The following is a 24,662-nucleotide window of genomic DNA, read 5'->3' on the forward strand; positions in this document are numbered from 1 at the left end:
ATGAAAATATGCAGTCTCCTTATCTGAGTTCATGAATTCAAAAAGTGACATTTCCCCCCAAAGACAGTGAGATATATCTTAAATTCTAAACCAAGTCAGAATTTTTTATATAAAATATCTTGGGATCATATACTAACACTAATGTGCACAAATACTAATTGTTCCCCAAAAACATCACTATATCATTAGCATTAGGCTGTAATTATATTTATTATACCCCCAACACTGTTCCTCTAAAGACATAAATCATTGTTCTTAACTTAAGGCTGTCATTAGAGATATGAAAATCCATCTAGAGAAAAATTTAGAAGAAGAGCGCCAAATATTACTGCAGCAACAAAAAATATGTAGAAATAGAGCACGAAAATATTTTGTGGAGTCAAACCGGAGAAAAAAGTAAGTAACTTGCAGAAATTGAAAGTCAATAGCAATAGCAATAGTAATACTTTCTCCCCTTTGTAGCGCATGGTTAACCTAAGTCATGACAGTGCTTTATCTGTAAAACACTGATCAAGATTCTTGTGATTTTGTAAATTGTATTTTTGTTTTCAGCCTAAAGCACAAAAATAGTGGTATATTACCTAGTTCACTGACTTGTGACCTTTTTTACAGCCTTTTTTTGTGATAGAACAGTTTATTATAGTGTCCTATATACTTCTTAAAATAACTATAAAATATATTATCTTCTTTATTTTTGTATCATTTCATGATGAATTAAAAGATTAGTGATTATAGCTGGGCACAGTAGCAAACACCTGTAATCCCAGCTATTCTAGAAGCTGAGGCAGGAGGATCATAAGTTCAAGAACAACCTGGGCAATTTATGCAGACCTCATCTCTAAAGTAAAATAAAACTCTGGGGATGTAACTCACTGGTAGGGTACTTGCTAGCATTCAGAGGCCCTGGTCTATCCCAGGTAACACCAAAAAAAAAAAAAGCAAAAGATTTGCAATTGTTACTTAGTTTCTAATAGAATCTAATTTGATTTTACTTATTATTCATTTCATATAGTTTTCCTGCATGTTGCTCCCTTTATTCATTCTTTTGCAAAAATGTGAAATGTGAATAATGGTAAATAGATATTATAGATTTTTGTAATGACTGCCAAAAACAAACAAAAAAAAGCTTTCTCATGGAACTAAAACTTCCTCATGAAAAATAAAATAAAGCAGTGGTGTGAACTACTCAATCATTGCTTAACATTTTTAGGATTTTTTTAATTATTAGATTTTTCAAGACAGACCATTTTTTATTGTCGTTGCTGCCTTATCCATTTTCCTACAATGAAGAGCAAAATCCCTAGAGTTTATTAGCTACATCATTGGGCATATGCTGCAAATCCCAGTTGGGGAATACAAAATTGTTTACCTGTAATTTTTTTTTACATATTTCTCTTTAGATTAACTCTTTCTTGATCCAGCACTGTTGAAATGATTCAGTGAAGCTTATTCTTATTTTTGTTTTTTATGCATGTGTTTCTTTTTTTCTCTCCAATATTTTGGCTCTTAAAGCCTGTAAAAGGCACATGACAGGTGTTCAGTAAAATGGTTATAGATTGTCATCTAAATTTATGCTGTCCACTCACACAGTATGGAACTTTTTTCCTTCAAGCAGGGGCAGTCTCCATCTATTTGTTATACTTTGTCAGTGTTGTGTCCCCAGCAGTAGTCCAAGTAAAACATCTAGCGTCAAATGCTCTAGTTACTCAAATGCTTTAGTTACTTAGAAATCATGTTTTCTTCTAACTACTTTCTTGCCTTTCTATTAACCAATAGTGTTCTTGCATGTTTGTTTTTGTCACCTTTCGTTCTCCTTTCTCTCAATCAGTATCTATAACATGGAGTCAGTCCCCTCTGTTTCCTTCTATAGCCTTTCTCCCTTTATCTTCCTGCTCTAAGAAGTACTGGTTACTTTTTAGGCCTATTACATAACTGGCATCTTGAAACTTTCCTTTATTGCTGGAGTACAACCTAAAGGTACTTTCTAATATGCTGTCTTGTAAACCAAGTAATCCTAAAGTATACACACAAAGGAAATAAACTAACTTGTTTCCTACATTGTTTTTAGTCCACTACTAAAAGAATTACCTTTTGGTAAATAAGCAAGTGGGAATTTATTCATTCAACATGCATAGCTAATTGCATACCAGTGATTCAACATTATGTCAGAAGAACTTATTTTGTTAATCTATTCTATTAAGTTTTAGACAATAATAATAATCTTATTTAATTCAACTAATGAAGAAAAGAAATTGAAATAAAAATTTAAGAAGGAACCCAATGGGAGACTTTAGTTTTAAAACACTATAATGTGAGCACACAGACTTAGAAGTTCAATTGATGAGACAAAATTTTTATGTAACTAAGTAGCAGAACAAGAAAGACAATGACCAAATCGAAAAATTGCCCAAAAGAACAAGAGAAGAAACTACCAATTAACAAATGAAGGACAAGTACTTTGTAGGGGTCACTAAAATATATAATTAATAAAAAAACATAAATATGTTAAAAGCAGAAATAATTACCTAGAGAATTTTAAAAATTAATTACATGATGAACATGAAGTATGGGATGACTTTGTTATCCACTTGTGAGAATGATGGAGTTGAGAGTTTCCCATAAAGCATGATTTATATTTTAGCTTCTTATATAGCAAAGGGATAGAAGATGAACTGTAGAAGATAAACTGAAAGCACAGACTGGGGCAAAAATTACACAAAAAACTGTTATAATTATCTAGGCAAGAAAATGTACATGGAAATGGATTTGGGATTAAGTAAGTAAGGAGTCAAGGATCAATCAAGGTGGTGCATGAAGAGAATTGTCAGAATTGGAATACATTTATTTGCTCATTTTAAAAGAAGTTTTATTGCTTTGCTAGAGTCTTATGATTCTGCCCATGATGTGGCAGGGAATGGAAATAAGGGATTTTTAAAGAGTCAAAGGTACATTCCAGGTGTTCTCTGTCAAAAGTTGTTATTGTAATTCACTTGTTAATTTGGGAGATAATCATTCTGGTGCTATCTCTAACTCCCACTCCAGATTAAGGAGTGGGGAGGGAGAGAGGAAGAGAAAGAAACATACGCATTTTAAAAATAAAGTCACAAGGGCAGAGCAGCAAGGGCTGTATTTAAAGCATAAAGTGGACCACTGTCAATTTTTATATTTCATTTCTATGGAAAAATGGACGATGACATCTCCAAGTTGCTTCCTACTGAGAGAGAGAAAAGTTGGGGGGAATTGACCCAAAGTCCTTGTTCTCTGTTAGGTAGGGTATGGGCAGTTAAGGGATTTTAGCATCAGAGCAATCCAGAGGTCCATGGTAGTAGTTGGCAGGTGAGTGGACAAGGCATACATAGTGCAGGGATCATGCTAGGACAATAAAGAAGAGAGCAAAGCATTCCTTTTTTTGTAAACAAAAATAGCACAAAAAGCAATTAGTATTTCAGTCAGTCTCTGAAAACCATGAAGAGAGTATAACTCATTAAGGCTTAAAGGAGGATCCAACATGCCATTGATTTATGAGTGGAGGCCATTTGCGGCTTTAGAAACATTAGAAGAGTTGTTAGAAATATATACACAACATTTAGTTTTTATAATGGCACAGGTGTCCCCTGGAGCTGTACTTATCTAAAGTCATCTAATTTCTGAAAAATAGCATTCTCATTAGTATTGTCTCTCTGCTTAGTAGAAAGATCCTTTTAATTGTGTGATTTAGGTATCTCTTGGTAAAGTTAGGGTTTTTATGTCACATTGTATCTTTTAAATGAAGTTGAAGGATAAATATCAGGACTAGATATCATACTAGTGAAAAACAGATTGAGTTTTGTATGAGTTTAGGAAGATTTGTAGGTCTATGAGATCAGGCTCAAATTGACTCAGGACAAACTTGTAATAGTTATGAAGCACTCCCACACAAGAACCTGTTCTTTATAGCCTCCAGTTTTACTTACGATTGGTAGGGCTGACAGAAGCATACATCCTAAGTTACATTTTTTAAAAACTGTCTTTCCTTTTAAATGTCCATGTATGGCTGTACTTTGTTTATACTGTCCTGCCAGGTGTTTTAAGTTGGTGAAAACTGACCTCGTTCTTGGTCTGCTCATAGTCAGCTGAGATTTCTCAGAGATCATTCTTAGGACCATGTGAGAAGCCTCTTGGCTCTTTTAGCTATCTAACAGTTGTGCCATGGGCCAGGATGGGTCAGGGTCTTGCTGACCATCCCTGGCTTCCTTTTGAAGTATCAGGGACATTTCCCCCTCCAATTACCCTGCTGTTTGCAAAATGTACACTGGTTGGCTTCCTGTTCTCTAGGATCTCCCAAACCCCCTGATGGGGAGGTCAAGTGACTCACTGGAGTTGCAGGATTTCCATTGTCCCTGGGTCTTAGTTGACCTTAGAGGGCAGGGGAGGGCAAAGGTCAAAATGTTGGCAAATTTTTTTTCTTGGCCCTTTTACTTTGGTCTTCAAGTTTTTGGTTTTAAACATCCAGCAGGCCAGTTTCACCAGTCTTAAAGTGGGAGTAATGAATTACAACTTTAATATCTATAATTTTAAAGTTACCCCTTTTACTTAGTAAGGGTCAGTATTAGTACAAGAAGTCAGTATTATATCATATCTGTCCTGTAGGTGATGACTTTTTGTCTTAAATTAACTCAGGTTGTTCTGTTAAAAGTACTACTTTTGTAAACACTAACAACCAACAGTTATAAAGTTTTACAAGAAAAATACAAAATGAACACTAATGTGTTCTTGGTATCTATTTAGTCTCTAGAAAGACACGTTTATTTATAAACTCAAATACACACAAGTTTTACTTTTTTAAAAACTCTTTAACAAACCTAAATAACTTTTACAAATTACCCAAAACTTTACTTAGGGTTTGTATTATATCCCCTTTTACTTTGAGATCATAGTGATCTTAACAATAAAAAAAATATATCTTTTGAACAAAACTTTAAATAAGCTTAATTCTAGCCTACTTTGGAGTCATCCTAACATGGAGAAGGATGAGAGGCAGGACCTTAACTCAAGTGAAGCTGGTATCTTGAGAAATCTTAAAGTTTTTTTTATTTCTGAAGCTGATCTTTGCTCTTTTTAAAAGTATCATTCAACAAAAATTCTTATGTATTATTTCCTGAGGCTATCTGAATATCATTTAACATAATACATTGTATATGAAACAATCAAACAGAAAGGCTAAGAGGGCTCTTAACTTCCTTTTTGTAGAAAAAGTGGCAAAATGATTTTTATGTCAACCTTTGAACAAATCAGGCACTTACTATTACCTTCTACAAATACATTTAAATTCCCATCCTAGTATAAAGAGTAACAAAAAAATTAGGGCTGGGGTTGTGGTTCAGTGGTAGAGTGCTTGCCTAGCATATGTGAGGCACTGGGTTCAATCCTCAGCAACACATAAAAATAAGTAAAATAAGGGTATTGTGTGTCTCTACAAATAAAAAAAATTTTTAAGTAACAAAAAAATTATACATTATTAATAACAGATTGCCTTTATCCAGTTATAAAATATTAAATGACATAAATATCAACCAAATTTATTATTTTTATATAAATCTGAAGGAAACTATTGCTGCAGACAATTTTATTATGGAGAATACCAACTTGGTAAAGTATTCACCTAACTAAGCTTTACATTTTAAATGGCTTATACACTTGAAGAACATGAATACATCTACAGAATTGGAATAGTCTTAGATTATAACTATTTTAACATTTTAATGTAAATCTTTCCAAAATATAATGCATATAATGCATTTTATAACTTTTATAAAAAAGCAACTATTTCCTTTCCAATTTGGATGCCTTTTATCTCTTTTTTATTTCTTACCTAATTGCTCTGGCTAGGATTTCCAGTATTATGTTGAATTAAACACTGACAGCAATTCCTTGTCTTGAGGGAATTTTTTTTTTTCTGCAGTACTAGGGATTAAACCCAGGGGTCCTTTACCACTGAGCCATATCCCTAACCCTTTTTATTTTTTTTATTTTGAGACAAGGTCTTGCTAAGTTGCCAAGGCTATCCTCGAACTTGTGATCCTCTTGCCTCAGGATAGTGCGTTGCTGAGATTATAGGCAGGCACCACCATTCTGGACTACCTGGGGGTATTTTTACGACAGCTGGTTTGGAGAAGTAAAAGTATTCTCCTTACCTGTGGTACTACATCACTACCTTCTACCCACCACAAAGATTGGACCACTTGAAGGTCTATTTTCCTATCACACAGAAGTATAGTTCCCAAATCCAAGTTATTTAAACTATAATAATGATCCAGACAGGGAGATCTTTAGAAAGATGATTAATAATAACCTATGGCAATAAAAATCTTGAAAGTTCTTACCAATAATCCCCCAACTTCATACATTCCAAAAAGGTACGTTTGGAGGCTTTTCTACCAGAGCTTTTTATTTTTCTTATTTTCTAGCAAACAATTATTGAATATCACACACACACACACACACACACACACACACACACACATGCATTTTCCAAGGACAAAATTAGTTCTTTGAGACAGTACAGTTCAAACTAGAGAGCATAAACTCAAGTGCCCAGGGGCAATCAGAAACAAATAATATAAGAAAGTTAAGAAAAACAGGGATTATAGGGCAGATGTTTATAGATAATTCTGATGAAGGGTTCAAGGTTGTCAAATAGTCCAATTTTACAAGAGAAGCTAGAAATTAACATCTTTATATAAATTGTCTGGATTTTTAATACAGTTCAGATTTAATATGACAGCTAATTTTAAACTTTCGGTCTAAAAGAAAAAAAAAGAAATATACAATATTTCCTAACTGCCTCATAATTTGCAAGGCTGCTTCTTTTAACAATGAATTAGTTCTTCACTTTACCAGACATAGCATAGCTCTCAGGAAAGGATCTTTCCACAGCAGGAATTGGGTGGCAAGAAGAGATGTACAAGTCTGCCAAAAACCAGAAAAGGCCTTATTCCAGAAACTTTTCTTAGTTCCAAAAAGTCTAGATGTTGAAATTACCATGTACAAATATATTTAAATTCTTAGCCAAGTGCCTATTTTTTAAAAAATGTATAAAATTTGTTTCTAAGTAAAATTTTGAACTATTAAAACACCATTATGTAATAAATGGCGTTGTTTTGAAACTATTTCTTGTGTTGAGTTTTAACCTCTTTCTGTTATTTATTTTATGTTTTAAATATAGAGCTTTTGAAGACAAACGAAAAGAGCAAGAAGAAAGAGAACACCAAATTAGAGAAAAAATACTTCAACAAAGAAAACAGAAATTTGAAGAAGTTACTGAAAAATTTCAGCGTGCCCATATTCCTTTCTCACAACGGAGGAGAGCAGGTACCTTAATTTCTAGAACAAAATGAAAACAAAAATTAAAGGTATCACATTTAGTTTACATTAAAATGATAAATGAAGAACTAAAGTAGAATCTAAAAATAAAATAGCAGTATGCTTTTGAGTAAATCAGACTGTAATCAAATGAAAATAGTAATTTTATTTAATTTAGAGAATATTTTGTGGATTCTATTAGTAAATTATTAACTCACAAGTTTTATTCAACTTCAAACTGGCTTACAATATTTTGTCTTTTTAAAATTGAATTAGTAAGTAACTCAACAAAAAGAAATTTTAGCATTCGAGTTCAGCAATTAATGTCACATTCATTCTGGCATTTTTTTTTCACAGATTGGTTTAGATTCTTATTTGAGTGACTGAAAGGACAAAAAGAAAGTCTACAATGTATTAAAATCCAACAATCTAAGACTTATAACCAATTTAAAAATTTGTATGATTATGGTTGATTGCTTAGTATCATATATATATATGACATATATATATATATCTTAAATAGTAATACACAATTAACTATATATCAAGACTTCATAAAGAAAAAGGAGGGACTGTGGTTGTGGCTCAGTGGTAGGGCACTTGCCTAGCACATGTGAGGCACTGGGTTTGATCCTCAGCACCACATACATACATACATATATACATACATAAATTAATAAAATAGTTATAAAATATATTTTTAAAAGGATAGGCAGGTCTTTATATATTTATCCACCATATGCTATACAATGTTTTTCTTAGCCCTGGGCTAAGCTGAGATACAGAGAAATCTAACTGTGCCCTACCATTAAAAATCTCACAACCTATTCTGAAGATGAAAGTAACAGAAACAAGGTTGATAATATGGTGATTGGTGTGGTGGTGGAATGTGTAAAGTACTGTGAGAGCCCAAGGGAGGAAACACTGAGCCTATGTAGGAACATCACCCATTCCTGGAAAAATCACTTAAGTTGAATCTTAATCAATCAGTATTTTGCAGAGCAAAGAGAAAATAAAAGTACATACCACATAAAAGAAACGGCTTGTGCAAATAAATCGTTTTCAGTGTTACCGGAAGCCTAAGTTGCAGGTGGGCAAGAATATTGATTCGAGGCTAGAACCAATAGTTGAAGAACTTTGAATGCAATGCTGGGAACTTCATCTCGATGCAAAATGCAGTCAACTTACAGTTTTTAAACTGGAAAGCAAACCATTACTGTGTCATTAAGGAATCTTTTAGTAACAATGTCCAAAATAACAGAAGCCGAAGCATGATAGGAGTTTCTTTTTCTGTCATATAATATGAAGTCCCAAAATAGATGGTCAAAAACTGATTTGACAGGTATGCAGTTTCAGTGGGAAAGTTCTTTTAAATTGTTTTCTCCTAGATAGCTCCACCTATCTGTTTTAATCTAATTGGCAACTTCATATGCAGGAGAAGCTGAAAAGTATGGTTGTTGTTTTTGTTTATTTGCTGAGCATTGGATGTATTGGCCACCCCTAAAAATATAGGGAATGAGAATAACAATAAAGGAAAAATTGGATATTAGCGATGTCTGCTATAATTAGATTTGTTTGTTAAAAAGATAATTGCAGTAACAACACAGAATATGGATTGAAGTTGAGACATACTAAAGTTGGTAAGACTTGAAGACTTTTTCAGAAACTTTGGTAAGAAGTTCATAATTAAAGGTTTAAGCTCCTAAATTAAAGCAGTGCAGTATAAATAGAGGCAAGAGGCAATATACTCTGAAGATATAATGAATATGATTGATTATCTGTTGATTATTACTAATTCATCAAGGGTGGTTGAAGAAAGGCTATGAGAACAGGGTATCAAGAACTTGGCAAAGAGCTTCACACTTTTAAGTACTCAATAAATACTTTTAAAGTTAATTATTTTGATAGTAATACTAGTCAAGGATACAAATAAACTAAAAGAATCAAGTTAGAAATATAAATGATTATATATGAAGTTTTAAATGCATTATTTTGGAACTACCCATACCTTATCCAAATGGAGAAATCAAATCAGCAACTAGAAATATGGATCTGAAACTCAAGAGAAAGATGGAATTTCCATTTCTATGGATTAGAAATGTGTGCTTAAACATAAGAACTCAAACATAAGAGTTCATAAACAAAGTAATGGGATAAGCTAAACAAATAATAAGGCCACAGATTAAGAATAGGGCTAAGGTAGAACCTTAAATCATACTAGCACTTCACTATAGGTAAAGCAAGAAAAGAACAAATATGAAAGGAACTCCAGCAGAGAGAGATTTAACATAAAGCTAATGAAGTTTGAATTTCAGAACACATCACTGTCATAGTCTCTACATCTCATTTTACATTGGTAATTTCACATTATTTGTTTTATGTTGTTTTTTTGTTTTGTTTTGTTTTTGAGGAGAAGTTTGTTTGGGGGCTCATGGTTTCGAGGTCTTAGATAATAGGTGACCAACTCATTCCTCTGGGCCCAAGATGAGGCAGAAATACATGGTGGAAGGGTGTGGCAAATGAAAGCAGCTCAGGACATGGCACCAGGAAGCAGTGAGATAAACTCCCCTCATCACAGACAAAATATAAACCCCAAGGACATGCCCCCATCAACACAGCTCCTCCAGCCACACCCTATCCACCTACAGTTCTATAACTCCCTATTATAGAATTAATGCACTGAGTAGATTAAGACTCTTCATAACCCAATCATTTCACTTTTAAACTTTCTTGCATTGTCTCACACGTGAACTTTTGAGGGGATACCTTATATATAAACTATAGTATTCTTCCCCAGTCCCCAAAAGCTCATGCCTGCCTTACAGTGTGAAATACATTTAGTCCATTTCCAAGAGTCCTTAACAGTTCCAGGATTGCCCAGAAGCCCAAACTCAAGGCAAACTCTCTGTGAGTACCTTTAAAAATCAAAAGCAAGTTACATATCCAGTGTATAAATGTACAAAGTAAATATTTCCATTCCAAAATGGAGAAACAGGGGCACAGAAGAAGGGATGGGACTAAGACAAGAACAAAATCCAGCTGGGCAAACAGGTCTTATAGTTCTATGTCCTGCATCTTGGGCACATGGCATCATGATATTCTCTCCAAAGGGCTTATGTAACTCCACCCCAGTGACCTTGCTGGTTGCCATCCACATGGCTGGTCTCTTTCTTGGCTTGTCTTTCATGGATTCCTGCAGTTTTCCTTAGCAGATATCCCATGTTACTGGTATTAATCACAGGGGTCTCCACTCCAACTTTGGCTTCCTTCTCACACCTTCACATATGATCCTCTCATGGGCTGCCCACAGGGACCCCAACCCTGCTGCACCTTGCTCAGTCTTCCTTTGAAATCTTGATGAAGCCTCCATGACCCGCTAACTCCAGCATCCTGCAAGCCTTCAGAAGCAAGACCGTGTTGTTGACACCAAGGTCTGCCACCAGGTTGAGCAGTAATCAAGTCTTCAGGGACCATGGCTGCAGTCGCCTCTGAATGCCTGTGTGGCTGCACTTGATGAAATACGTTCCTAGGCCCCTCTACACAGACAGAATGCCTCCCTGGTCTCTTCTCAAAGGAATATTTATTTTTACACCCTGAGCCTAGGTATTGTCTTAGAAATTCCTGGGATGTCTTCAAGCCATCTTTCCTATGATTTCTAAGTAAAGTATCTGGTGTTTCTTTAGTGACTGTATTTTCTTTAACAACCACAACTTCCTTAGCTCCAGTTTTACTCCCAGTTTTATGGCCAAACTGTAAGTTTTTCAAATCTCTCACCTCTTCTTTCTGTGACTGATTATCATGATACACTTGGCTAAAAGCCACCAGCAATATCCATGCCACTACCTGAATGCTATGCTGCCTAAAAATTTCTTCTGCCAGATTAAAAAGTCCATCACCTTTTTATATATATATATATATTTTTTTTTATTAATTGTTGATGGACCTTTATTTCATTTATTTACTTATATATGGTGCTGAGAATGGAACCCAATGCCTCACACATGCTAGGCAAGCACTCTACTCCTGAACCACAACCCTGTCCTCTATCACCTTTAAATTCAGGGAAAAATTTCTAAATTTGCAGAAAGTCTTAGGACACAGGCAAAAGGCAGACAACTTCTTAGCCAGAATGTTACACAAATGGCCTTAAACCTATTTCCAATAGAGTCCTCTTTCTCCTCTGAAACCTCACTAGCCCAGTCTTTATTGATCACAGTCCTATAAATCTGAATTCCTACCAGAATTGCCCATTAAGGTCCACTTATAACATTCTAAAGCTTTTCCAGCTATCATCTAACTTTTCCAAAATTACTCCCTCAAATTCCAAAAGTTTCTGAACTACATGCTCAGGTTAGTCATATCAACAAGCCCATTTCTTGGTGCCAATTTCTGTTTTAGTCAGTTTTTTCACTGCTGTGACCAAAAGACCTGACAAGAACAACTGGAGGACGAGTTTATTTGGGGGCTTGTGGTTTCAAAGGTCTCAGTCCACAGGTGGCCAACTCCATTGCTCTGGGCCTAAGGTGAGGCAGCACATCATGGCAGAAGGATGGAGGACAGCAGCTCAGGATATGGCACCAGGAAGCAGAGAGAGCACTTTATTTGTTCTTAATGAAGGTCCCCAAATTATATGAGACCTATATCTTCATAAATCTGAATCTGTACCTTTTTTCCAGGATATATTGTTAAGTATGTAAAAGTGAAATCCAGAAAAAAATATATAATGTTTTGCCTTCTGTATGAGAAAAGGAAAAATTAAAATATAAATTTAATTTCCATTTATTTGTATATAGAAATAGTGAAGGAATATACAAGTGATTAGAGATCAAGACTTCCAAATATATATATATATATTTTATATAAATATGTACATATATATACAAATATGCAGAGATCTTATTTCTGAACCATATGAATATATTAACTAGACACTATATTAAATGAATATGTTAACATTATTGAAGATGGTTGATGGAGACACAGGGGTTCATTATGCTATTTTTTATATATATATATGTATTTGAAAATTTTCATAATTAAAACTTTAAAAATAGCCTGTAGATAAAGATATTTTAAGAAAATTCTATCCTATGAATAAAAGGTAAGAACAAAGCTTTGAAAAACAACTATTTATTTCATTGTTTATTAGTTTCATTTATCTCCAAATTACCAGGGTTAAACCAAAAAATCACCTGTTATTCATCTCTTACTCTTCTTGCTACAAAGAAGGGCAGTGGGTTGGGGATTTCAATTAGTCAGAAAATGGTTGGAATAAAAAAAAATGGAAGGATTGGAACTGTAGATTCAATGAAATAATAAAGCCCTAATATCCAGTAAGTACTCAAAAATATAGGTTTAGATTATCATCAGTGGATTACCTCATCAGGGTAGTAATTGGGAGATCATTAGATAACAGCAACAGGAAGCAGCAATGGGTACTTGTGAATTGATCTAAGTCTTGTTCTTTTTGATAGACAACACTAGGGAGTTTTAATCAAGTCAAGTCTCAGACTATAATCTAGCACAATTACACATTTGTTAGCAAAACAATTCATGCAACTTGTTTAGTGAGCTGAAAAACGTCCCAGATCTTTGTCCTTTTAGGTTCTCTGACTACCTTGCATGAAAGGACCACTGAAGCATACATTCCAGGGATAGACTTCTGTGGCTTCTGGCATTGGACAATCAGAAAATTTCCTGTATTGTAGCTACTCAAAAGACTGACAAATAATCAAGCCTCAGATTTTTGTTTTGTTTGCAGTACTAGGGATTGACCCAGGATACTCTCCCACTGAGACTCTACCACTCTACCCCCAGCCCTTTTTACAATTTTATTTTGAGATAGGGTCTCAGTTAGGTTGCATAAGCTGGCCTTGAACTTGCCATCTGTCTGCTCAGCTTCCCAACTTGCTGGGATTACAGGTGTGTGCCATTGTGCCTGGCTAGAATAATGTTTTTTAATGACGATTGTTAAAAAAGATTAAGTACACTGATTTTAAAAGACAAATATAGATGTTATTCAAATTCCAATGGGGTTATATCATAATAAACTCATTGAAAAATTAAAAAAAAAAATAGAGGCAAGCTTCAGATGCCATCCCTAAGGATAGAAATATCCCTGGATTTTCATGTTCTGCTCATATAGGGGTAAAGGGTGATTAAAATATGTTTAGGAACATCCACTTATCTTGAATAAATCTAATTTCAACAAAGAAATCCCATTTTTAATATCAGACTGTTCAATAGGCTATTAATTTCACCAATAATGACCTATGTTGAACCTTAGAAATGGTCAGTATTTGTTATGGTGTGAATGTGTGTGTCCCCTCCAAAATTCTTATGATGAAACTCTAACCCCCAAGGCAATGGTATATGAGATAGGACATTTTAGATATGATTAGATCATGAATCTCTCATGATTGGGATTAGTACCCGCCTAAAAGAGACCACAGAGAGTGAGGCACTCTCAATGTGGAAATGAACCCTCACCAGACATCATTAGCTCCTCGATCTTGTACTTCACAGCCTCCAGAACTGTGAGAAATAAGTTTCTATTGTTTACTAAGTTACCCAGTCTAAATTATTTGTTATAACATCCTAAATGAACTAAGATAATCTCTAAAGTTTGATAGTAGCAGTTTCAAGAACATTGGTCTTTTAGGATTAGAATATTAGCAGACCACTCCATAACTGCATTCTTCACTAGCATATTATGTCATCACCAATTGATTAGGAAAATGTACTATCTCTAGAGTTCAAGTTTGAACTAATCCTGATATAATAGTATATTGGTTTTGCTTAAACATTTTAAGGTAAATTATAGATATTGTTGAATAGTGGGAAAGTATTTTTACATATGGATGTTTTAAAGAAGTTTGACAGTTTCAATGGAGAGTTAGAGCTAGAAAGTTAACTACCCTACTTCTAAACCTTGAGTTATTACAGCATATGATAAGAAAAGAATAATTTCTCCACTTGAGAGGGCTACAGAAGAAACAATGTTCTTAAAAGACATCTGTGTGTCAGTGCTGGGGGAAAAAAGACATCTATGTCTTAACTTGAACAAGAATTGTCAATATTCATAGAGAAGTAGGGGAAGTAGAATATGTTTAATACCAAAGTGCACATTGAAAGTCTTTGTAGTGGATACATATAGGAGGCACAGGATTGGCTTAAAGGTTGTACAAAGCAACGTGTGGATGAAGTCTGGATGATTATCCATAATAATGCATGACCTTGAACGAGCTACTGCCTTCTCTATATTTTGGTCTCCTCAGATATAAAATTCAAATATCACCTGTTTCATAGGCCATAATCAGGATTAAATTAGTTAGTATTTTTAAAGTGCTTAAAAATAAGAGTTGTAACAGTAAATACTCAATAAGTGTTAATATTTACTTCTCCCCTTTACTCATATGAGTATTTATAAATTTTGCTGGAAATTTATGGAACAATGACAGCAAATGTAGAAGTTTACATGACAGAATTTAAAATCTGGACATTTCTGAGCTGCTTTTTTCCAGATAAATATTCTTAAAATTAGTGATGAAAATTTCAAGATAACAGTTTTTCTTTTTATAATTAGATGTCAAATTTTATAATATTTATACTCATTAATATATGTTTATAAGTATTTAAAGTAACATTTTACTTATTGACCCATTAAATTACATATTAAAAAGCCACTGAGGCTTGAGTGATTCTTTACTATTTGATCTTTTTTTTATCATCCCTTAGTTTTTCCAAAACCAGTTCCTCCATTAGAAGAGGCCCTCAAACAAATTCAAGAATCCGACTTAAAATCAGAAGTAAACCTTCCCTTTTCCCACAGGCCAACTATCAATTGGAGGTAAGTAACATTATTGTTATGATAATTGTTAGTATGTAATAATTATACAGCTTTATAGTTGCTGGATTACTAGACCTTTTCATCGGTTACTCCTCACCTCTGTTTTAGAGTTTAGTATTTTCACAGATTGAAATTTGGTACAGTAGAATGTAAATTGCTCCAAGAGTTAAGTTAGAATTCTAATTTGGTGCCTTGAGGTCTTTGGCACTACAAATACTGCCTATATTGAACAATATTTCTGAAGTAAGAATAGTCAAAATTATTTTAACATATTATATTGGGTATTTCATGAGAAATAATTGTTCTTAATTATTATGATATAAACTTAGGTAAAAAAGTAACTTCTTGATAAAAAGGATTTTTCTCACTGAAACTTTTCCTGGATATCCTGAAAAGACTACAGCATCTGGTTCCTCTCCAGAATGGCATAATATATTAAATACTAACAAATTGATAAAGACATACAAAATTGACAATCAGTCAATTTACTTCTTTAAAAAATAAAAATTTTTAAAAAGTAAAAATTGTCTAATAAAGAAGCATGGATTGGGTTTTAGGCATGTATAGGTCAGAGTGTTATAAAAGTCACAGACAACCCTCTAAGGAAACAGGACTTGTTCAGAGTAGCAGGACTGTAGAATATGTTGCTAGTAGGACAGGAGATGATCTAGAAATGGAAACTGAAGTTAGATTTGAGAGTTATGTCTAACTAAGGATTTGGAACTCTATCCTATAACTATTGGAGATCCAGTGGAGGTATTTTTTATTTGTTTTTTTGTTGTTGTTGTTTTGTTTTTTTGAGGACTGGGGATTGAACTTTACCACTAAGCCACATCCCTAGCCCTATTTATTTATTTTTTTTTTTTATTTTGAGACAGTCTCACTAAGTTTCTTAGGACCAAACTAAGTTGCTGAGGTTGACCTTGAACTTGTGATCCTCTTGCCTCAGTCTTCCCAGTCTCTGGAATTACAGGCATGTACCACCATGCCTAGCTAAATAAAAGTTTTGTTTTGTTTTGTTTTGTGGTGCTGGGGATTTGAACCCAAGGCCTTGTGCTTATAAGGCAAGCACTCTACCAACTAAGCTATATCCCCAGCCCTTAAATAAAAGTTTTTAAGTAAGGAGTGATATCATCCTCTTTAGAAAGATAAATAATGTAAATGATAGAGAATAAAGTAGATAAATTTGAAGGTAAGGAGAACAAGGAGGAAACTGGATAATCCAAGAGATAGATCATTACCACTGACTCTAAAACAGCACATTTTGTACAGGGAAGAAAGGATATATCTGATAAAGACTAAAAAGATAAGACTGGAATTGTCTCTTAGTGTCAGAGCACTTGTCTATTATGCACAAGTCTCTGGGTTTGAGCTCCAGCACTGATGATAATAATATGAAGAAGAAGAAAGGAGGAGGAGGAAGAGAAGGAGGAGGAGGAGGAGAAAGAGAAGAAAAAGATTTGAGCAGAAAGGATGAAAAAGAAGAATAAAATAATGCATTTTTACAATGCAGAGAAGTGAGAATAAGAAAGAAAAGAAATAAGAATTTAAGGATGTTGATCAAATAGAAATATAAAAATTGGAGTTTAGAGAGAATAGTAGGAGGAAGATGTCCATCCATGAGTTTAACAGGATTTACATTAGAAGGGTAGTGAAGTAAGACGGCCACAAGAAAAAGATATTTCATGAAAAGAATAGATTATGAGGTTGTTGTATGATAGGATAAAGAGAATGAGAAAAGCAAACACACACACACACACACACACACACACACACACACGAGAGACTGAAATTTTGAGGCTTATTAAGAGAATTTTTGTTTTTTCTAAAAATTTCATTTGAGCCTTTGAATTGAGAAGATAGATATCTCCGTAGAAATGTGTTTTTTTAAAAATGAACAAAGATGAGGTCAGAGGGCAAGGCTATAGAAATAGATTTTAAAGTTATGTAATTTGGGTTTTTTCCATATTTTTATTGGTGCATTATAGTTGTACATAATGACTGGATTTGTTGTTACATATTTGTACATGCACACAATATAACAATATAATTTGACCAATGTCACTCCCCAACTCTTCCCACCTCCCTCCCCTTCTCCCACTCCCTGGAAAGTTGTGTAATTTGTATGTGTATTTTTGTTTCCCCAACAAATTGTAATATTACAGAGAATAGTAGTTAAATCTTACACACATAAGTATTCCCTATAGTGATTAGTTTAATGCTATTCATGTTGAAAGTATTCCATAAATAACAGAGAATACTTCTCAGAGGGTATAAACTTTGCCTGATGTTTAATAGCTAAAGAGGATATTCATCAGAGACAAACACTGAGAGGAAACTTCAGTTAGAAGGAATAATTATTGTGCATAAAGGTATAAAAGGAAATTTATTTCAAGGGGTCTTCACATAGTTCACTTTGACTGATGAGTACAGTGGCACATGTTATGGGAAAATGAATTAGAAAGGAAGTCATGAATTAAGCCTTGAAGAGCCTTGTTAAGGAATATGTTCTAGAAACAATTGCCAAAAGGTCTAAAACAAGCATACAGCATTTTATATATTTTAGAAATATTGCCAGAATGCAAAGAATAGAGTAAGACTAATGGTGAAAGTATCTGGCAAAGTAAATGATGAGTTCTTAAAAGCCATTTAGGCGATAGCTAAAAGGTAATAGGGAAGAATCTAGGATGATTCCAGGGATTGGACTTAAGTCAGTGAATGGATGGTGAAATCACTGATCAAAATAAGGACCATGAGGATAAAAGGATAGATCTCATGTTACAAGTTCTTACCACATTTTAAAAATAAATGTTTTTAGTGACTATGAAGGAGAAATAAATAAGTTTAGAAGAGGAAGTAAATGAAAAGAGAATGGTAAGTTGTGAGCTTGAGACATGGGATATTCAGGAGATCATTTCTCATGGTAAGAAATCTGGACCATGAGAATAAATGTAATAGTCACCAATAAATGGAGGAAGTTACATGGCTTAATATCTACCAGCAAGTAAACCCCCCTAAATACAGTAGACCATGTTTGACTTTAATTAGAGAACAGAAAACACTGTATGCCAAAAAAGGCAACATTCTTCAATGAGAAGGATCCTCAGGGCAGGCCACAGAGTACATAGTCTTTGCCATGTCCCTGGCTTCCACAAATTACAGCTCCTCTGTAAGAAAGTGAAATCACAATGGATGGACCAAATCCCAGGGTACAGACTTAGAAAATTAACCCAATATTGAATTGGTCCATAGAGAAGGAGATGGGACTTTGTTAGGCCTTTACTCATCCACAGATACAGAGAAGATGACACAGATAGTACAAATAAGGTTACAAAGAGAGTATTAATAGGTTTAAAAAAGAAGAGGGTCACATAACTCAAAAATTCCAGCATGTAAAGGACAGACCAAGAGGAGCTAAAAAAAAGTCCTGAAAAAAGAACAACCTGAGAAGTAGGAAAACATGATGATATGGAAACCAAGGAAATTAAAGTCATTAAAGTTAATGGTCAAGTGTCTATTTTTATAATTATCAGGTCAATTAGTTAATCACAAACAAAGCGATACACTGAGATGGAAAAAATGGAACCAGAAAGCAATGTGTTAAGAAACAAATGGAAGCTGAAGCAGTGAAAACAATCAGAGTTCTCCAAGGAAAGTCACATCTGAAAAAAGATGGCAGAAAATTAGAAAATTCCTAGGGTTCAGGGAATTTAGACTCCTTTAAAAGTGTCTAAACCTTTTAATATAGAAGAATTATGCATTTTTTATACAGGGATTCTTCACTTTCAAGTTTCTATTTCTGTATAGCAGTTGTCCTTACTGTTAATTAAATGTTTTCAATTTTATGGTTTTCAATTTTAAAAACACCTCTTTTGTACAATAAATGAAAGCATAGATATTTTTCTTATTCAACAATGTGAAGTTGTTTGAAGTCTTAGAAGAGTTAAACTGTCAGAATAACTGATTTCTCTGAAACAAACATAATTATTATAGCAAATTTGTGCTAAGATCAGTAAATATCACACATCTTTGTTTTATGATCTTCAATCTACGTTAGAATGCTTAATTTTCAGGCTATTGTAATATATTATTGTGACTATGACTTCATGATACTTATATCTATCTGCATATATATATATATACTATATATATACATACACACATATATATACATTTCACATAAATGTTATATGTTTGGAAAATAACAAATGTTTATAATCTATAAAGAGGACACTAGTTTACTTATTAAAAAGTTGGACTCCTTTCCATATATAACTAATAGTACTAAATAATATATATGAAAGTGCTTCCTAAACTAAATGCTATACAAATATGAGCTATCAAAATATTAAGGATCAGGTGTGAGGTTAATGGAAATATTTATAGCAAATATAATTAAGCTATAAATATTAATAATTATGACATTAAAAATACATTTTCAGTGTAATATAAACCCAAAATATGTTGAAGAATAAAATAAAGTCAAGAAAACAGTTTCCAAAGAAGCATAAATATATTAGTACACATAAAAGATTATTCTAATGTGGAAAATGTTAGTGATAAAGAAGTCATCAGCCTTTGATCACAACAAAATCCTTATCACAAAGCTCATTGACTCTTTTGGCAGGTGTAGGATAAAAAGAGGATATATTCTTTGCCATATTAAATACTTATTCTTTAATAAAATAATATTGTTCTTAGATATCTATCTCCAATATCCATGTATTCATAGTGAGATAGCTGATTCTAAACCACATAGTACCCTGAGAAGTCTGACCAGAGCTGAACAGTTGTCTGTTTGACCTCTATTTACCCTTTTCATCAGTGCTTTTTCCATTCCTTACTCATGTATCTCTATGACTGACAGATTTCTGAAAATAGGGACAAAGAATGAGAAGGGGAACCTGAATAATCTATGTACATTTCTCAGTCAATGTGAGAAGACCCTGGTTGATCAATGGAAGATCATACATTGGACCCAAAGGACAAAAAATAACATGAATCAAAAAGCCTAGAGATAGCCCAATTAAAAAAAAAATCTTAATAAGGCTCTTTCTACCTGCCTGTCCAAATGCTTTTCCACCTGTGCAGATCCATTCCTGCCTGTCCAGCTGTCTCCACACCCAATCCCTACTTATCTGATCAGCTTTCTCCTTCACGGGCCCCATTACTATCCCACCATTCCCTAATTCTTCCTAGTTACCCAACTGTTTCTTCCACCTCCCAGCCCCACACCCTGCCATCTGTCCCCTCTACTCTCCCAAAGACTTTTATACCAGCCCCATTGTCTTACCCAGTCAAATATCTTCCTCGCCCTCCAGCTCCTGTTACTTCCAGCTTTTCTAGCAGTTTCCCTCATTTAACAACCCCCATTCCATCTGGTCCACCTGACCATCTTCCTCACCCATCCCGAAATTCTCCAATCATTTCAGATCCTGACTCACAAAACAAGTTATTTTACAGAACTTCCAGACCCAAACATTTCCTTCCAGCACAGCATTCTACCCCTGCTACTCTAATGCCTGCCCTTATCCGTCGTTCCCTTCCAGCTCGACTGGTTGTTTCCCCAGCCCCTTTGGAAGTTCTCCCAGTTTTGAAGCCTTCCTGTTTATCCAGCCATCCCCCTCATCAACAAGCCCCCACTCTTTCTTATATCACTCCACTTCCTGAATATCCTGCTAGATTGAATCCTTTGCAGTCAGTTCAGCAATCTATTCCACAAGTCACATTGTCAAATCAGCCCCAGGCCTTTTTAGACCATCCACCTGCCTCAGTTCTCTCCCATGAACCTCCCTGTCATTCTCCATCCCCTTCTTTGCCTTCATCTCTTTCTATTTCTGCATCCTCTTCTTCACCCTCTATAGTGTTTTCTTCCTCTTCATCTACTCTATCCTCTCCTTCACCTTCCTCATCTACTTCTTCACACTTACCTCCTTCACCTATTCCTCTTTTGCCCTCTCCTTTGCATTCATCTCCTTCTCCATGTTTGCCTCCAACATATTTAGCTTTTCCCTCTCCAGTTTCTCCTGTTTCTTCTTCCCTTATGATCTCTTCTTCCTTTCCCCCCATGTTTCACTCTTCCTCTATTTCTACCTCCCCATTTCCTTTTATTCCTATACATCCCTTCAATCCTCCTCCCTGGGGGAAGAAAGTAGAGAAGAGAAGAGAAGAAAGTGGAGTAGAGAAGAAAGGAATAGAGAAGAAAAAGTTGAGAGACGACAACTTTAAAGGTAAATAAATTGAGTTTATTAGATACTTTGTAGATTTAGCTTTATTTTGTTTGGGAGGGGTGACCAAAGGGGGAAGATTATATAAGCATAGGAAAGTGTAAAAGGAGGAGGCAGAAACATATCCTCAAAGTTCAGGAACTTGTGTTAAATACTTTCTTGCTCTCTCTGATCTCTCTCTGATAATAAAGGGATAGTTAGGGATCCAATAATCACTAATCTTGACTATTCCAGTCTGTCCAAATAAGGATATATATGGGTATTGGAGATAGGTATAGGCCACATGTGGCCATGGCACTTTCCAAAACATTTCTATACTCATCTAATTGAGAATAAGTGAACTGAATTGGAATAAATACCCTTGAGATTCACACTACCAGCCCTAGTGCAGCAGGTAGTCACCTATATGATATCCTCATCCCCACCTATCTTTCCCCCAAAATCTTCCTTAGTTCTTTTTTTCCACTTTGTACGCATGCTGAAATGTAACATGCTATCCATTTCCAGATAATACAAAATCCTAATAGATGATGTCATGCATTGATAATTTTGCAGTGGCACTTTGGCACACTAAAAAGTAGACTCTAAGTTAAAGATACTTCTTCTGTATCATGAAAACCATGCTTATATTCCTGATTCCCGAAACAAACTGAAAACAAATGTGTACACTTTTCATTGGGAGTCACACTCCCAAACCTAATTAACAAGCAGTTTTCCTAGTTTTCCATCTGCTTAACTCTTCAACCAGCTCTCTTACGGTTATAGAAATACCTATTAGCCATGACATCAACTCAGAACAAAGGGTAATGCAAAATATTGTTATCTGTATAGGAATGCTCTTAAAAGAACTGAGGACTAACTCTACACATTTACAGGAATTACTTCTATCCCTATCAGAAATGATAAAAAGAATGGAATATAATAAATCATGAATAACTGGGCATTCCTATATGAAAGAATTCTTTAACTGGCACCATAGTCTCACAATCATTTTTATTCTACTATTAACTGCTTTAAATTTCCCATTCTAATATATCTATATACTCTCCAATATCCTTATATGTGATTATCTGGACATATACACACATATTATACAAATGTATATTTTATATACTTATAGAAATAAGTTGATTTTATTGAAATGTACTAAATATTTTTATGTCTGTTTCACAGAGCTATAGATTCTGCCTTGCCTTCAACGTTGTCAAAAAATGATCATAAGCATCAGAAACATCTCTTATCCAAAATCATTAGTGATAAAGAAATGAAGGAAAATAGCATGGCAAACCTAGCTGCTAACAAAAATGTGTTCCAGCTTAAACTGGAGGAAACTCAGAAACTCCTAGAAGATCAGCATTTAAGCACTTTGCAAGTATGAAACTATAATGCTATTAATATTTTAATTCCTGGTAATAATTCTGCCCCAGTTTTCAGTGTTCTCCACTAAAGAAATGTATGCCATTAGCTAAGAGTAGGCCATAAAAGAAAGTATGGAGGAATCAGCAAGAATGCCATTACAGATGTTGGGGAAAAAACTTTTTAATGTTTCCTTACCTCTTACTCATTTTTCCCTCTGCCACTTCTAGTCTTTTTTTTTTTTTTTTCCTCTCTCTCTCTCTCTCTCTCTTCTATTTCAAAAGACATGCTTTATGAGTTGGGCATGGTGGCATGTGCTAATAATGCCAGACTTTGGAGGCTGAGGCAGAAGGATCTCAAGTTCAAGACCAGCCTGAGCAACTTAACAAAACCCTATCTCAGAATTAAAAATAAAAAGGGTTGGGGATGTAGCTCAGTGGTAGAGTGCTCTGCGTTCCATTCCTAAAAAAACAAACAAAAAAAAGCTATTTGAAAGCACAATGTAATATAAGTATCATTATTATTCGAGATTATGTGAAATATGGCAGAAGTATCTAAAAATGATGTTTCTAGTCTAACCCTAGTAAGGAATTTACTTGGTTACATTTTTTATAAATGAATGGAGATTCCATCTGATTTTCCCAAAATGTTCATGATTTTGTGGCACTGGGGATTGAACCCAAGGCCTCATGCATACAGGACATGTGTTCTACCTCTGAGCTACATTCCCAACTCCACATACTTTATTTTTCATGAATAATTATACACATTTACTAGAATCTTAATAGATCAAGATCAAGATTAAATTGGCCTTATTTATCCAACAATTAATCAATAGTGGCAAGGCTAAGAAAGCAAAACAGGAGATTTCTGCTGGCAATGATATGCCTTCCTGCCTTAAACAACCATAATTATGAATAAAATATATGAAACAAGTGCTTTTAGATATTGGATAACAGGAAGTACAGGATAAGATCTTTTAAAAAAAAAAGAATTAGCTAAACTTTGTGATGATATGGGCTTTCTACCTAGACAGTCTAAAGAAACCTCAAAAAATCCAACAAGTAACCCAGCTGCCTATCAAAAAAAAACCCTTAGCACTCTTAAAGAAAGCTTTAAAATCTATACACACAACAGCATAATACTCATAATGTCAATTCAATCAATTTACTAGATGTGAAGAATCAGGTTAATATGACACATAACCAGAAGAAAATTAGTGAATATAATCAGGCACAGAAATGGCAGAGATGATGGAATTAATAACCAAAACTATTTTATAAATTAAAGTACAAATATATATAATGTCCAAAAACAGACATTGAAGTAGCTGTGCTTTGTTTTATTCTTCTGATTTGATTGAGTGACTATCACTATACAAAGTGTGCCAAAACCTGTGATATACAAGGGGTAAACACTAGTAATATAAAACTTTCATGAATAAAATTTAAAACCTATTTCACACTAGCATGTCAAGAAGATTTAACTATATAAACTAAAATATTTTATCCTAGAATTTATTTCCTTGATTTCTTGGTTTACTTTCTGGGCTAGAAAAAATTATTTTTGTCCATTAAAGAATATCTAAATTTTCTAAAATTTGTAATCTTAATGGACACTACTTTACTTTTTAATTTATTTCAGTTTTTTTCACTAGATTTACAATTTAACATCTTCTTAAAATTTATTTCTATATACCAATACGGATTAATGCTTTTGGATATATGTGAAAAATCAGAAATACTTTCAAACATTTACCATATTCTTAAGTAAAGATTGATAAATTCCATGGAAATTTTAGTGAGACAGTGATAAGAATGTCTGGAACTTATGAAAATTATTATTGTGCTACATCTCCAAAAATGAATCATTTTATAACGTCAATAGTT

General features: G+C 34.0%; 1 protein-coding gene across 3 annotated transcripts in view; it reads left to right on the plus strand.

The window, feature by feature from the left end:
* Cep126 (centrosomal protein 126) overlaps positions 1-24,662 on the plus strand; it is a 70,771-nt gene that overhangs the window by 6,214 nt on the left and 39,895 nt on the right. The window contains exons 2-5 of one of the 3 annotated variants that reach the window (XM_047519689.1): positions 277-396; positions 7,205-7,350; positions 15,079-15,190; positions 22,591-22,789. In XM_047519689.1, coding sequence (XP_047375645.1) covers positions 277-396; positions 7,205-7,350; positions 15,079-15,190; positions 22,591-22,789 — 577 coding nt within the window. Of the gene's footprint in view, positions 1-276; positions 397-7,204; positions 7,351-15,078; positions 15,191-20,739; positions 21,421-22,590; positions 22,790-24,662 lie in introns of those variants that run through there. The other 2 variants (XM_047519691.1, XM_047519690.1) reach the window with 2 other exon arrangements.

The sequence above is a fragment of the Sciurus carolinensis genome, chromosome 11, assembly GCF_902686445.1.
Source record: "Sciurus carolinensis chromosome 11, mSciCar1.2, whole genome shotgun sequence".
NCBI classification, from domain to species: domain Eukaryota; kingdom Metazoa; phylum Chordata; class Mammalia; order Rodentia; family Sciuridae; genus Sciurus; species Sciurus carolinensis.